The 15,284-nt window shown below is 51.1% G+C and overlaps 4 protein-coding genes across 4 annotated transcripts; 2 read left to right on the plus strand and 2 right to left on the minus strand.

The window, feature by feature from the left end:
* Positions 1-319: 319 nt before the first annotated feature.
* PpBr36_01156 (uncharacterized protein) lies at positions 320-3,268 on the plus strand (the record flags this gene model as incomplete). Its single annotated transcript, XM_029888344.1, has 4 exons — positions 320-423; positions 600-1,224; positions 1,305-2,909; positions 2,984-3,268. The coding sequence occupies 4 exons, from the start codon at positions 320-322 to the stop codon at positions 3,266-3,268; spliced, it is 2,619 nt and encodes an 872-aa protein (XP_029752198.1).
* A 1,060-nt stretch (positions 3,269-4,328) lies between these two features.
* Positions 4,329-5,244, minus strand: PpBr36_01157 (uncharacterized protein; the record flags this gene model as incomplete). Its single annotated transcript, XM_029888345.1, has 3 exons — positions 4,329-4,494; positions 5,045-5,064; positions 5,152-5,244. 3 exons carry the CDS (start codon positions 5,242-5,244, stop codon positions 4,329-4,331), a joined length of 279 nt encoding a protein of 92 aa, XP_029752197.1.
* A 2,622-nt stretch (positions 5,245-7,866) lies between these two features.
* Positions 7,867-9,752, plus strand: PpBr36_01158 (uncharacterized protein; the record flags this gene model as incomplete). Its single annotated transcript, XM_029888346.1, has 4 exons — positions 7,867-7,985; positions 8,089-8,375; positions 8,450-9,517; positions 9,610-9,752. The coding sequence occupies 4 exons, from the start codon at positions 7,867-7,869 to the stop codon at positions 9,750-9,752; spliced, it is 1,617 nt and encodes a 538-aa protein (XP_029752196.1).
* Positions 9,753-10,842: 1,090 nt separating this feature from the next.
* Positions 10,843-15,205, minus strand: PpBr36_01159 (uncharacterized protein; the record flags this gene model as incomplete). Its single annotated transcript, XM_029888347.1, has 5 exons — positions 10,843-11,289; positions 11,389-12,882; positions 12,972-13,238; positions 13,410-14,269; positions 14,350-15,205. The coding sequence occupies 5 exons, from the start codon at positions 15,203-15,205 to the stop codon at positions 10,843-10,845; spliced, it is 3,924 nt and encodes a 1,307-aa protein (XP_029752195.1).
* Between the last annotated feature and the right edge of the window lie 79 nt (positions 15,206-15,284).

Genomic DNA, 15,284 nt, shown 5'->3' on the forward strand with positions numbered 1-15,284 from the left:
AAAAAAAAAAAAAAAAGATCCTCCACATGACGGCTCGTTGCATATTCACGTGACCCTGGTTATCAGCCCAAGTATCCGAGCGACCGACATTTGGTGTTCATCTAGTCTGGCCTGATTAAAATCGGTGTGGTTTGATTGACTACCGCTAGTGCGGGGGAAGGCGGTATTATGTCAGCAAGATTTGTTGTTTTTCCTTAGGATGGCATCTGTTTACTTTGCGCGCCCAGCAACGACTCGCGACGAGAGCGCGACGCCGACTTTTGAAGCGAAGCAAGCATCGCGCAACCGAAAAGGGTGACGACACTCAACATCACCAAAAATGCCTCGTGTCACGCAGGTATCGCGCTCAAATAGCAGCAGGAGTACCAGCAGACAAGTTTCCGCTGGATCCCTCGCTCAGTCGCCGTTCAAATCACCAGTGAAGTGAGGCCATTTCCACCCCTCCCCCGTCCGCCCTGTGCCAATTTATTTTCACTCCCGCTGTCGATGGCTGTCTTCGCCGCGGCACACAAGCCTGCTTCCTTTCTTAATGTTAGCATCAGATTACCAAGGAGCACTTGCATTTGACTGACGCACATTCTTCTTTCTCGCCCCCGCAGGATACCTCTAACATTGAACGACGATGCGCAGGAAAAGGCGCAACGACTCCATTCACGCCAGGCCCTCCACGAGGCACAAATTAACCAGCTCAAAGCTGCGGCTGCTACTCCGTCAAAGAGGACCGCCAGCATCCGCCTCGAAGAGCTCGAAAATGCAGCCTCCCCCGGATCTAAGCCTGCGACTCCACGTCCTCGACCTGGAGGCAAGGAACTTGTCGGCGAGGATGAGGAGCTGGTTGTTGGCGGCAGCGTCGTAACGCCGATGAAGCGCGTCCCGATCTTGGCCAACTTCGAGGAGTGGATGAAGATGGCGACAGACAACAAAATCAACCAGGCGAACTCTTGGAACTTTGCCCTTATCGACTACTTTCATGACATGTCGCTTCTGAAGGAAGGCGACGGTGTCAACTTTCAAAAAGCGAGTTGTACACTCGACGGCTGCGTCAAGATTTACACCAGCAGAGTCGACAGCGTCGCCGAGGAGACAGGAAAACTTTTGAGCGGCCTTGCGGACAGTCGGGACAGCAAGAAGAAGAGGGCTGACGGTGATGGAGAGGGCGAAGATAGCGGGGCCGAGGACGAGGTTGATGAGGATGGTAATGTCATCAAAAAGCCCAAGAAGAAGGTTTGTCTACTCTCCTGACTTCCACTGAACATCTCCTATGCAGCACAGCCATCTCACGTCACTGATTTATCTACATGTAGTCTCGATCCGCCGAGGCGACGCTAGCACCATCATTCTCTTCGATTCAATTGAAGAAGTTTGAGCTTGAATTTGCTGTCGACCCCTTATTCAAGAAGGCTTCGGCAGACTTCGACGAGGGCGGCGCCAAAGGCTTACTTCTCAATCATTTGATGATTGACACGCAGGGGCGCATTGTCTTCGACAGCAGCGACGAAGCGAACGATACTTCGGAGATGCCCAAATCTAGGCGCAGCGAGGTCATGGACGAGGACCAGGACCTGGACGCCGATGACACCGTGCAGCCAGAGGCCGCCCCCACTCCTACCCCTGAGGAGGAAGATGTTGAGATTGACATTGGAGCGCTTGGGGCGCGGTTTTTCTCGGATCTCTCCCGCCTCGACGAATTCGACGTATGCCCCTCTTTGAAGACCTTTGATCTTGGCGACCCCTCGGGAACCATGGACATACCATTCCTCAAGGCGGCCGAGGACTGGAGGCAGGATCAGGACAAGGAAAAGACACCAGGCCCTGGCGACAAGTCGGGCATGTTCATCGATGAGGACAACCCGCTAGGATTTGACGACGACGACGGCCTCGGTGCCTTTGACCTGGGCGAGGTCAACATCAATTTCGGCGAAGGAGGTGAGGCTTGGGCAAAGGAGGCAGCGCTGGAGCCACAAATGCGCGTTTTCGATATGGGCCTCGGCGAGGACGGCGTGGCGGGCGATGCTGCCGACATGGTCGAAAGCATGGACGGGGACTATGTCGTCTCTATGTCCTATGCACAGAAGGAAGGCAAGATGCACGAAGACATACTCGGCTACTTCGATCAGGCTCTCCAGAAAAATTGGACCAGTGCAGAACACTGGAGGATCCGTAAGATCAAAGACGTCAACAAGCCTGCAGCAGCGACAAGATCGAGGAAGGAGAAAGAGGCATTTGAAATCGATTTCTTGTCGCCGCTGGACCAAACCACCGCCGAGCTGATATACACACCTGCCTCGAGCAATACGGTCATTTCAATGCCAAAGAAGGACTGGAAGTCCAAGTCAAGGAATCTGATCCCAGATGACAAGCACTTCAACTCGAAGCAGTTGCTATCGCTATTCCTGAAGCCCAAAGCTCGCCTAGGAAGGCGGAGACAACTGGGTGGTGGTAACCGTGGCGCGTTTGGCAACGCAAACGAGCATGCAGATGTGCCGGATGGTAACATGGATGAAGCATTCTGGGCCTCACAAAAGGCACCTATGCTGCAGTCCACAGAAAGGGACGATGCCGCCCTGCCACAAGGGGACTATGATGCCAACTTCTTTGATGACGGCCTGCCGTTCGCGGGCGGTGACGACGACGACGACGACATGGACGAGTTTGCCGACGCTCGCGAGCACTTTTCACCCGGCGCCGACGGTGTAGATGATGGAGGCGCTACGGGAGCCTTTACAAACGCCTTTGGTGGCATGACTATTACCAATCCTGCCGATCTAGCCTTCGGAACCATGTTGGTGACACAAAGCCGACGGGTCCGGCCCGAATACGTGCAATATGCCCGTGTGGCCAAGAAGGTTGATGTGAGAAGACTAAAGGAAGAGATATGGAAGGGTATGGATTTTGAGGCTCTCGACAAGGTAAGAAGACCCTATTCATGTCTAGCATGTGCCGAGAACTATGCTAATAGCTTTACTTGGGTCCGTTCACACAGGAGCCAAAGTCGAGGCTGCCGACGCCGCCCGTGGAGGGGGATGAGGCCGAAGTTCCTGCGTCTGACAAGGACAGTGGCCCTCTGCTTAAGTTTACCGAAGTCATGAACGACCTGCAAACAGTGTATCCCAAAACAGTCATGGATGACATCTCTACCAGCTACTGCTTCATCTGCCTACTTCATCTGGCCAACGAGAAAGGGCTCGTCATCAGCAAAACGCCAGAACTTACCGAATTGGAGATCCGCAAGGATTGGTCGGCTGAGATTACTGAGGGTGGAGAATAAGTGCTTTTTTGCCTGGGCATTTATTATCATCTTTGCATCTATTTTCAAGACGGCATTTTCACTCTGCAATCGGCCGTCTGTTTTGATGTTCTTTTTGTGCTTATCTCTATTTGTTATTGGTACCGAAACAGGAAGCGGACGTGGGGACTGGCTGGGTTGGAAAGCAAGCGTGCGCCGTCTACAGCATTCTCTATTACAAGTGTAGGGAGACGGGAAAACATGATGGCGGTTTCTGTTTGGGCACAAGGTTTTCTTTCCATGAACTCAGATTCTTTCAGAATCGGCTTATGCAGTATATCACGGATAACATTTCATGACATAACGAATGTGACTTTTTGGCTTGACTCCAAAGGTCGCATACACCTCTCGGTTGCGATGGCAAATCCTTACGATGACCGGGCCAATGACTATGTGATGGTGGCGGGAGCGAGCCTGGCGGATAGACATTCAAAGCAAAAGTGCGCTGCGTGCGCAACTCAAATCGGGGCTTGGTGGTGGTCTCGTCATCCAGGACCCTGCGGATCTTTGCGCGACGACACGCCAAGAGATGGGATCACCGGCCCTTGACCTGTACCGAAAATTGCACGGCACGACTTGCACCGGCTCGAGTCAGAGACTGCTGAGCTGCCTGAGTCGTAGTGCGTTGCACGGTACCCTTAAATCACACCACGCAAGGACAAACCCACCGCACTGATAACACTGGGAAGAAAAAGAGACGCAGCCCTTTTGACCAACGCCCTGCAAAAAAAAAAAAAAAAAATAAAAAAAAAAAAAAAACAAAGGCATTATGATGTGACTGTTAATTAATGTCCTTCGTCTCCTTGGGGGTGGCGATGTGTTTTCGGTTTGTTCCAACTTCCAGCTTGGGTTATAAAAGGAGCCTTGGCATATACAAGTGACCAACGTTGAAATATAATCATATTAAATACCAACATCTTCGCACTCGTTATAGAACAAAATCAGGGTTTTTACCATCCCCATCCTTGGTTCCGCACAAGCCTCGCGTAACTTTTTTTTTTTTTTTTTTGGCTTCTTCTCCTCCTTTGGTCCCTGCGGCATCCTAGTGCTCATTTGGCCTGTGGCTCCTTGGGTCCTCAGGCGAGCTGTCCTTGTCAGCTTCTTCTGATGGCGCGGCCAACTGTGGCTCCAAAGCTGCCAGAATAGCGTCCAGCTTTGCCTCGAGCTTTGACAGGTCCTCTTCGATGGACGAAGCTGCCTGCTCGCCCCTGAGTTGCAGATAGAATACGCATTAGCATGGATTGTTTGACTGCCCACAAGAGCGGCTTCAGGGCTATCCGGCAAGCCGATCACTGTTGCGAATGTCCTGCAGTACTATAAAAAAAAAAAAAAAAGGGAGAGAGAGAGAATAAAAAAATAACACAAATTGCATGGGGAAATAGAATGAGTTGCGATGGGATGACACAAGCTATGAACAAGCCTCGGCACCGCCATTCGTTTATCATTTGCGGCATCATGGTCATCCAAAATATGTACCGACGGAAGGGCAAGATGCGTTAAGATGAAGGAAAGACATGGAGTTTGGAAGGACTACGCTGGGCATGTTCTTCCCTGTCTAGCAGGGAGTTGTGATTCAAGGCCAGAAGAACATTGGATTAAAAATATGGAAATAACAGGGGTCGAGAGGCAGTGAGAAAAAAAAAAATAGAAAAAGAAAAAGAAAAGGACGAGGAAGGGAGAGGAACCCGAAAATGTGCCGAGAAAAAAAAAGGTAGATCTCCAAAGGTAAAATCAGGCCATGTTGCCAAACAAGCGTACCTAGAGAGTTCTTGAAGGGCCTGGTTTTTGTTTCGCAAGGGTTAGGTTAAAAGGGTCAAGGGTCTTCGTTTTTTTTTTGTGTGTCCACTGTGCGGCCAATGACGAACCTTGGCTAGTTCCGACTCGGCAGAAGGCTGAGGGTCTGAGCTTGACGGTGACGATGCCGCGTTGGAGCCATTGCGCTCGTCCTTTGGAGACATGATAGGTAGGCGAGGGTGCGGTTATAAACAACTCATAGAATGCAGCTGTATGGATAATAGAGGAGGCAGTCTATGCAGTCGCTTGCCGACCCATATAGAGTGTTGTTGTACTGTATGTGAAATGCAATGGCCTGTGGCGCGGGGTTGGTGTGCAAGTCAGGTTGAGGGATGTACGGAAGTACTCTATCTTACTAAGAGATTGTCGCCTGGCAATTACCGGTAAGAGCCTGTATTGTCTGTCGGTCGAGTTGGCAAAGCTGGTGGGGCAGCATGGGAAATGTGGAAAATTCCATCCCATCACCACGTATTGATTAGATGGGTGTACAATAGTATTTTTATAGGTATCTCCTTCTACCATAGCCTGCCTGCCTGTGGGTACATGCTACCCACAAAGAAAAAGAGGGAAAATATCCTCAATTTCCAGGCCTATTCATCCCAACTCTACCTTTATAAACATTAAGCAAAATATCTGAGTGAAGTTCCATGCAGCCTCATATCAGTATCCTGCTTGATTGTCGGTTAACCATTTCCCGAACAGTATAAAAGGGTGGTTCATGGCCGATTGTTATAGCATACGGATCGATCTGCAACCACTATGTCTGGATCGGGTCATCAACACCAGATTTTGTGTTTACTCCGTATGAGAAGGGGGAAAAAAATAGAAGATAAGAAATAAAAATAAAAGGGCAAGGCGAACGATAAAAATATTGGATGGCTAATTTAATTATTTGAAAGCTGGGAAAGGCGGCTGGCTGTCCGGGGTGTGGGGAGAGCGTGTTCCTTCCACGCCCCCCTTGACCGTTGGACTGGTGCATCAAGGTCCGGGTTGTTTCTTACCTGCAGGAGCTTCATCAGTATCGTACGAGTATTTTGCCTAGGAGTGTCAGGTGCAACTTGGGTTTGGCGAACAATCATTCATCTGGCGCCAAAGAACCCAAGACCCACCACGATGAAGAGGGATTAAAAAAGTAAAATCAGACACAATTGAATTCAGATACAAAACAAGATAAATAATATCACTGTTTGTTATTATTCTCATTCTGAACACAGCTTCCAAAACATATTCCATATGAGGTCGCATGGGGAAAGGGTACAAAACAACCCAAGTCCGGTTTTGCTAGGTCTCCAGAAGCTCCCGCAACTGTCAATTGTTTCTTGCTATTTTTGAACCAGAACCCACGGGATGAATTGTTTCTTTTCGTTGCAGTGCTAGACTAGAGGATCTTGTTATCCCCACACGGTGTAATCCGTCCATGACAAACCGGGTTCCATCAACCAAAAAAAAAAAAAAAAAAAAACATTTCAGTCAGCCCTGGGCTGAAGAGGAAGCGCAAAGGACCAACATGCCGCCAGCTCAAGTCTAGAACCGACCGATATGGGACCAAAGTTTGTGTTGGTTTCTCCAGGCAGGCGAGCGAGTTCGTGAAGATGCCGGCAACATTGACGTCTTCGGTAACATGGTCAAGATAAGGAATAACACGAGAAGGACGCATGCAGTGTTGATGCGTACCTAAGGAGTGAGTAATTACGAGTACCAAAGCAAAAAGTTGCAAAGGTGCTCCGTACCTTTCGTATGCTCCCGGCCTGTGCGTTGGTATGTGTGTACTGTATTTTCTGTACCTAGGCGAGTGAGCTGTCGAGCACGGTTCCTAGTATTACTCCAGTACCGCACTCAACCCTACCTCCGGTAATACTATTCCGGGCAGGCAAAGTACATAGGTAGGGTAGGTGTACGGGTACGGTACCGTATGTACCCTTGGATACGGTACTTTAGGTACAGTACGAAAGTGGTTGCAGTTGCGTACCCAAAGTTGGACGCCGTCGTTGGTAAACCAGGCACCGGGGCCACGAGGTTGAGCGCCCAGAACTCCCTGGATGGATGTTCGCTGTTCGGTTTGGATGGGAGAGGCACAAAGTGGCGTGATTTCACTGAAACACCCCTGCAAGGACTGAACCGTGCAACCCACTCGCCACGCTCCCATTGGTCGGTGGCGTTTTGAAGCCATCAGAATGACCTGATTTTGTTGGCCCCTGTCAGCGAAAGAGTATCGAGATCCTACTTTGGGCACTGGAAATCAACATGCAGAAGTGCACTTCTCGGTCCTCGATGGCCGCCTCCAGGGGTCCCAGAGGGGATGGGGAGGAAGGGGCTTCCAAGTTCTTGCTTTGTTTTTTCCTCAATTTCCCTTTCTCTCGAATCGGACTTGCGACTGCCGCCTTTGATTGCCCGTTTTGTGTCTTTCTTTCGTCCTCGGTTTCTTGTCCCTCTTTCCCCCCAAACTTTGGCATCATATCGTACATACATACATCTTCATGGCTGGGAGAGAGCTTTCCTGCCTACCGCATTAATACTGGACTAGAAACTACCTCGTCCAACCTCTCATCTTGAACCATACCTGATTTTCAAGGGATATAATTCTCTTTTCTATTCTTTCTTATTTTATTTTCTATATTGTCCCGAGAGCTACCAGCAGCCAGACAAATCGCACAATTTCCTACCACTGGACCATCCATACAAGTGGGGGATTAAAAAAAAAAGAAGCACCGATATCAACTTCACTCGAGAACTGTCAACCACATCGGGCTTTTGGCTGCCGCGGCGGCGCGACCAACAATCACAAAATGTCGCAATCACTAGCAGAGATATTCATGGAGCTGGGCCTCTCCCAGTACCTGGATGCTTTTGTCGATCAGGGCTTCGACACTTGGGATACTATTCTGGATATCACAGAATCCGACCTGTAAGTAGAGATGTTTGGCCTCATGATGACGAAGCCCACGGGAATTATCGCCATCGCAAACATAAGGCAATGCCTAACTTTCTTTCCCTCGCACTACCAACAGTGATGCCTTGAATGTCAAGCTCGGCCACAGAAGGAAGCTTCAACGGCGCATAGCAAACTCTCGAGGATTTGCGCCAGACGCTGCGCTCGCCTCTCCCACTGGCACTTCGAGCCAGCGCAACAGCAGTATGGAAGACGCACATAGGACCGATATTCAGAGGACAGATGCTCCAAAACCCGAGACGTCCATTGCCACTGTTGTCACCAAGCGCAAGTACAGGCGCCACCCCAAGCCTGACGAGAACGCACCAGAGCGCCCACCTTCGGCTTATGTTTTGTTCTCAAATAGTAGGTCCCCTCCTTGCGCCTGCGTTTGCGCTGTTGGCGAGCGCACATTGTCTAACCTGGAGACATCTTGACAGAAACGAGAGACGACCTCAAAGACCGCAACCTGACGTTTACCGAGATCGCCAAATTGGTTGGCGAGAACTGGCAAGCTTTGACCCCGGCAGAGAAGGAGCCGTATGAGACACAAGCTCAGACGGCAAAGGAGAAGTATAATGTGGACCTGGCCGAGTACAAGCAGACGACCAAGTACAAGGAGTACCTCGCGTATCTTCAAGACTTCAAGGCTAAGCACGCCACCCCATCCTCCACAGACGGCAAGGACTGTCAGAAGCGCATAAAGCTCTCTGATGCAAGCATCCCTTTGGGAGCGCAGCGCAGAGCGCGTAGCCACACCTCGACCGGTTTGGGGAGCGCAAGTCGGAGCGCAAGCAGGAACGGCAGCCGAAGCAACAGTCGCAGCGATGGGCGCAAGGGCAGCGAGCCACCTCCAACCCAGCGGGAGCACCGCGTCAACTCGGTGTCGAGCATTGCCGGAGATTATACCACCACCTCGTCTAATAACAGCTATATTGAGAGATCGTCGGTCGAGCGTTCACCATCGCTGAGCGCCAGCCCACGTGACCCTCCCCTGAACGCAGCTCCCGTTCCTGCGTGGCTCGACGGACACAGTGGCCACCAGCACCAACAGCATCAACATGGGCGTCATACTCTACCTTCACTATCCAACATACTCGAGGGCCAGGTGGTTGAGCCGTGCGAATCCCGCGGTAGCGGGGGTGCCGGCTACACACCCTTTTCCTTTCAGCATGCTGCCAACATTGGTCCTCCCGGGTCTCCGCCAGGGCTCATTGGCGGCGATTCCTCCTACCCATTACCGATGAGGAAAGAGCTGTCCTCCGGCGCTAGCACCACATCGGCTTCATCGGTTGGCGGTTATCCCCACACACCGGTTGAAGGTTCACTGCCGATACATCTGCTGCTTGTCTCTGGAAACGGGAAGCACGACCAGGATCGCCAACGACTCAAGCGTTCCCTGTCGCCAGAGGGCCGTCCAAGCCTCCCGAATCTTTTGCCAGAGCGTCATCCATCTAGCGACCCACCTTCGACGCTGTCCATCTCGCCCCCGCTAAGCAGTGCACAAGGTATGTTCTCCTGGTCCTAACCTTGATCATTATATATTCGCCAATACTTATTTGGAACACCAGCCCTAACAATCATCAATTCGAATTGATAGGTTACTTTCCTCCAATGTCAGCTCCACCCACCATGAGCAGCCATGCACCAAGCAGAGGGCCGACTTTGCCTGGCCTCGCAAAGTTTGACGGCATGTCAGCTTTGTTGCAAGCAGGAGAGATTGTAGGGAGGCAGGTCAGGTAATCGGTCTGTCTGTGCAGACTTTTTGTATTGATGATCCGACATTTATTTTGCATTGCACTGTGGAGTTTATAATGGCTGGCTTTCTTTTTTATTTCATTCAAGATACCTGGCACTTTATTTTGCCCTCTTATATATATTGTACGTCTACAGAGGTACACCGTTGTTATTATCAATTTGTATTTTTAATCCCATTGTCATGCAACAGATTCACAATCACAATCGATTGCGGCCAAAACGCCTTCTAGCGCCACCTTTGGGGCGATGCAATACTTGACTACATCTTGCTGCATCGCTGTATTCCAAATGCGAAGCTATCTTTGAGGGCTTTGAAATATTTTGACTCGTAGGTTGCGGATTCATACGTGGACATTGAAAGGAAGGGCGAAGGTACTTGAGAACCCCTTTCCCATCAACATTCCAAGGGCCCAAGCATGTCGAGTTGAAACCAAGGTCCGCGATTTCTCTTGCGTTCAAAATTGATACGAGCCTACTGCTTCTTTGGTCTATTACCCGCAGAGGGAGCGATTTGTGAATTCTGTGTTATTCATTGGGTTGGCTGCGGTTATCTCGGCGTGTCAAATCACCAGAGAACTGCGCCGCCTCTTCATGCGCTTCCACGCCTTCCCGTAGTTTGACAGGTATCTAGAAGCTACCACAAATATCCAACAATCAAAAGAAGAAAGAAATTGTTCCCCCGATGTATCCATCATAAAGCAGACCCAAACCCGCAAATAACAATATTAATGAAAACATTATCGACATGGAACGAAAGGTCTGTGTGATGACAGAACTGGTTTGGTTTTGATGTCTTGTGGCCAAAACCAGTTGGCCATCGACCCATTAATGGACTAGAACAATAAAAAAAAAAAGAAAAAAAAAAAGGACCCCAGACTCCCTAGGGAACAGAAGTACCCAAAAATAGTCGTATGCGCTTTGTGGTATAGGTAAAAAAAAGTATAGGTTGTTGAAGATATCGTCGTCGCGCTGGCTGTTTCCAAAAGCAGCAGCGAGCTAGGCGCTCAAGGATCGTAAGAGAAGCTACAAACGTTCAGGCTCACCCTCAAGTGCGAGGAGGCCAGAGCTGTCAGCCTTATAGGCATCCTGGTTCAGAGAGACTGCTACGTGCCCTTTGTATTGGATCTTCACCGTCATTTGCCATCAACGAGGGGCTCTCAGCGCCGCCCGAGAGCGACTCGGCTGTAGTCACAGGTCGGTGGTGCAGTGGCGGGCGCATTACCGATGATGCCCTCGCCGGATCTGCAGACAGGCCTCCTTTGTGCTCGGCGTGCCTTGCTAGTTCAAGCTCGCGCTCACGATTTTGTTCCAACAAAGCACCACCCAGCGTTGCACACTTGAGGATGGTTTGTATCAAGTGGTTCTGCTGCAGAGGCTTCGACAGGTACTCGTCCATCTGCGCCTCAATACACTTTTCACGGTCGCCCATCATTGCGTGAGCAGTAAGCGCGATGATGGGAGTCCTCTGTGTGCCCAAACTACGCTCGTATTCACGGATCTTTGCCGTCGCCTCAAAGCCACCCTATTGATATTGCGTCCTGTTAGTCTTGGAACTTGACGGGGGATGGGTGTCGGGACAGAAGGGTCAGAGGAATATATTGGGGAAGGAATCCCAGCTTACCATGACAGGCATTTGCACGTCCATCAGGATCACGTCGTATTTGTTGTCCTTGACAGCTTCGAGAGCTTCGGCACCGTTGCTGACTACCGTCACAACGTGGTTGTATTTCTCCAGAATCTTAACAGCCAGGCGCTGGTTGACGGTGTTGTCCTCGGCCAGCAGAATTTCGAACGACTTGGTATTGTCCGATAGGGATGGCGTGGCGCGGTTCTCAAGAGCGGGAACCATACCATTGCCGAGGTCGATGAGCTTGCACGGCATCGTCATGTAAGAGGTGATGCCCAAGTCCAAGCAGGACTTCAGGCTGACGTGAACCGTAGGCGCCAGGAGAACGATGGGCAGATACTTGAAGTCGTCGATTCCTCTCAGACGCCGGGCGGTGTCGATCGAGTCGACGACTATGACGTCGTAAGGACACTCCTTGCCGCGCACCCTTGTCAAGGTGTGGTTTTGCTCGGATTCCAACACAATAGGCACCAAACCAAGCTGGCCGAGCATCTGTCCCACCTCTGGCCCGTGTCCCGTCTTGCCCTTGTCGATGAACAGGACCTGATGTCCCTTGTAAGGCTTCAACTGCTTCCTGATGAGTGAGATGTCTACGTCGGCCAGACGAACACGACAAGTGAAGTAGAATGAGCTGCCCTTGCCATATTGCGACTTGACCCACACGTCACCGCCCATGAGGTTGACCAGCCTCTTTGAAATGGATAGGCCAAGCCCGGTTCCGCCAAACTTGCGTGTCATGGATCCATCGGCCTGCTGGAATGTGTCGAAGATGAGACCCAGCTTGTCGGTTGGGATTCCTATGCCTGTGTCCGAAACGACAAATTCGATCATGTACTCGTTGGGCAGACACGTGACGTCGTTCCCCTTCTGGATAGTGAGGCTGACCTCTCCATGTTCGGTGAATTTGATGGCATTGCCGACCAGGTTCAGGATAATCTGGCGCAGACGGAACGAGTCGCCGATGACATGGTCAGGGACTGAGCTGTCCACTCGGTAGGTGAGATCCAAGAACTTGTCATTCGCCTTGACCGCCAAAGTCTTTAGTGCGTTGAAGACGGTTCCTCGTAGCGTGTACGGAATCTCTTCGATAACCATCCGCTTAGCCTCAATCTTTGACAGATCGAGAATGTCGTCGATAATGGTGAGCAGACTCATGGCGAGATTATTGACAATATTGAGCATTTCACGTTGGTATTGCGTCAAATCCGTATCTAGAGTGAGCTGTGTCATGCCGATAATGCCGTTCATTGGTGTGCGAATCTCGTGTGACATGTTGGCGAGGAACTCCGACTTCGTCTTGTTGGCCAATTCTGCGGCTTCTCTGGCTTGCGTGTTTCTTTGGATACTGTCTCTGAGATTGTAAACCATTTGATTGATCTTCCGCTTCAGTTCGTCCATTTCACCCGACGCCTCAACTTCGACCAGCTTGGTGAAATCTCCGTCGGTAGCGGCATTGGTTATGTCTCCGAAAGCGCGTACTTGCGCCGTCTGTGGAGTGGGTTAGCGTCGACTTCAGTGTCCCCCTTCCCGGATACATCAACCATTCCCATTGCTGTTTGCATGTTCCCAGAACTTACAAGATTGTTTGCCATGGTGTTGACATCGGTAGTAATCTCCTTCCATCGCCCCTTGAGACCTGCAACGTCGGCTTGTCCACCCATGATGCCATCTACACCGACATCTTTTGCGACTCTTTGTACTTCATTGCAGAATATCGACAGACGATCAACCATGTTATTAATGGTTTCCTTGAGGATTAGTATCTCGCCCTTGGCTTCCACGTCAATCTTTCGACTCATGTCGCCGTTCGCGATGGCTTGCGTCACGGTTGATATTCCCCTGACCTACAGATCCGCCACAAAAAAAAATTAGCACGTGTTTGCTATACATCAATGTGCAGACAGGCTTGGTGCGAAGCACGGACAGCAAGCCCTGCAGAACATGCAAACTCGCGCATTGCATTGATGTCAAGGCTGCATTTAGGGCAAAGACCTCAACCCACTAAGTCCACTTACCTGAGAAGTGAGGTTCGACGCCATGGTGTTGACGTTTTCGGTGAGGTCTTTCCATTTGCCTTCCACATTCTCGACTTGAGCCTGACCACCAAGAGTGCCGTCTGTGCCGACGGCTCGAGCTACTTTGCTGACTTCGAAAGCGAAGGTTCCGAGGCGGTCAACCATGGTGTTGATGGTATTTTTGAGGTCCAGAATCTCGCCCTTGACCTCTACCCTGATCTTCTTGGATAGGTCGCCGGCAGCGACAGCACTGGTAACATTGGCTATCTCTCGTACTTGTGTGGTGAGATTCATAGCCATTCCGTTCACGTTTTCTGTGAGATCCCGCCAAGTGCCCTGTACATCGTGAACAGTTGCTTGGCCGCCCAGCCGCCCTTCGGTACCGACCTCTCTGGCGATCTTGGTAACCTCACGAGCAAACTGCTGCAGCTGGTCCACCATGGAATTAATCGTGTTCTTGAGCTCGAAGATTTCGCCGCGACATTCCGCTTGCACCTTCTGTGTAAGATCTCCCTTTGCAACGGCTGTGGTGACGTTGATGATGTCTCGCACTTGTGTTGTCAGATTGTTTGCCATGGCATTGACGTTGACCGTCAGCTCGTTCCACATGCCCTTGACCCCTTCAACATCAGCCTGCCCGCCGAGTATTCCCTCGGTTCCGACATCTCGGGCAACACGAGTAACCTCTGACGCAAATGTGCGCAGTTGGTCCACCATGGTATTTATAGTCTGTTGAAGCTGCAGGATTTCTCCCTTGGCCGCACTTTCAATCTTTTGGGTCAAGTCTCCATGGGCCACAGCTGTGGTGACTGATGCGATTTCGCGGACTTGGTCGGTCAGGTTTTGCGCCATGACGTTGACTGTACAAAAGCATACATGTTAGCATCTGCGAAGAGATGGTTGTGAACATTGGAGGTGATGGGCAGCGGTTCAACCGTACCGTTGTCCGTCAGTTCTTTCCACGTGCCATCCACTCCCTCGATCTGAGCCTGTCCGCCTAATATGCCCTCGGTTCCGACTTCTCTTGCCACTCGAGAGACTTCACTAGAGAAGACGCCAAGTTGATCCATCATGGCGTTCATGGTCCTCTTGAATGTGGTGATTTCGGGGTCCATTTCAATCGGATTTATCTTGACCCTCTTAGATAGGTCACCCCGGGCCGCAGCGGTTACTATCGATCCAATCTCCCGGAGGGCCTTTTGGAATGCCTCGTTGGCCTTTTGGTGCTTCCATAGCTCTCTCTCCAAAGTGGCCACACGTTCCTGCTCGATGATGGCAAGGGCGCGCTCTTGCAGCTGCTTCTGCTCCAAAAGTTGGGCGTTCACGCCGTCCAGCTCGGCCCGCTGGCTGTCAAGCAGCCGGGACTGACCGTCGACATGTTCACGCAGGCCTTCAAGCTCCTCATCGGTGATTGCGTTGAGTTTGGATGCACGACCGTCTGTGGCGAATCCATTCCTTGTCGTGCTGGATGTCGACTTCAGTCGTTTAGGCTCGCGGCCGGAGCTTGAGCTAGTAGGGGACGAGCTATCGTCGCCAAACAGTGAATATGCAGTCTCGTTGGGGGTATCGGGGAATATTGTAGCAGGAGCCGCGTTGGCACGGGTTTCGAGCTGCTGTACCCTTATCACCAGGGCGGCGAGCTCGCGCTCGAGCGATTTCTTCTCGTCGGATTCTGGGCCTGGAAGCTGGACATAGGTACTGGAGCGAAATGAAGCATTTTTTCCAGGGGCTCCCGAGTTGGTAGCGATATTCTCCACAATCGCAGCGACAGCTGCCAGAGTCGCCGCGTCCGCCATCCTGCGCGTGGCGGGTGTCGGAACTCAGCCGACGGTCAAATATAGGACGATTGAGAATATATATGTAGAGAGAGAAAAA

Source organism: Pyricularia pennisetigena, chromosome 2 (genome assembly GCF_004337985.1).
Source record: "Pyricularia pennisetigena strain Br36 chromosome 2, whole genome shotgun sequence".
Lineage (NCBI taxonomy): Eukaryota > Fungi > Ascomycota > Sordariomycetes > Magnaporthales > Pyriculariaceae > Pyricularia > Pyricularia pennisetigena.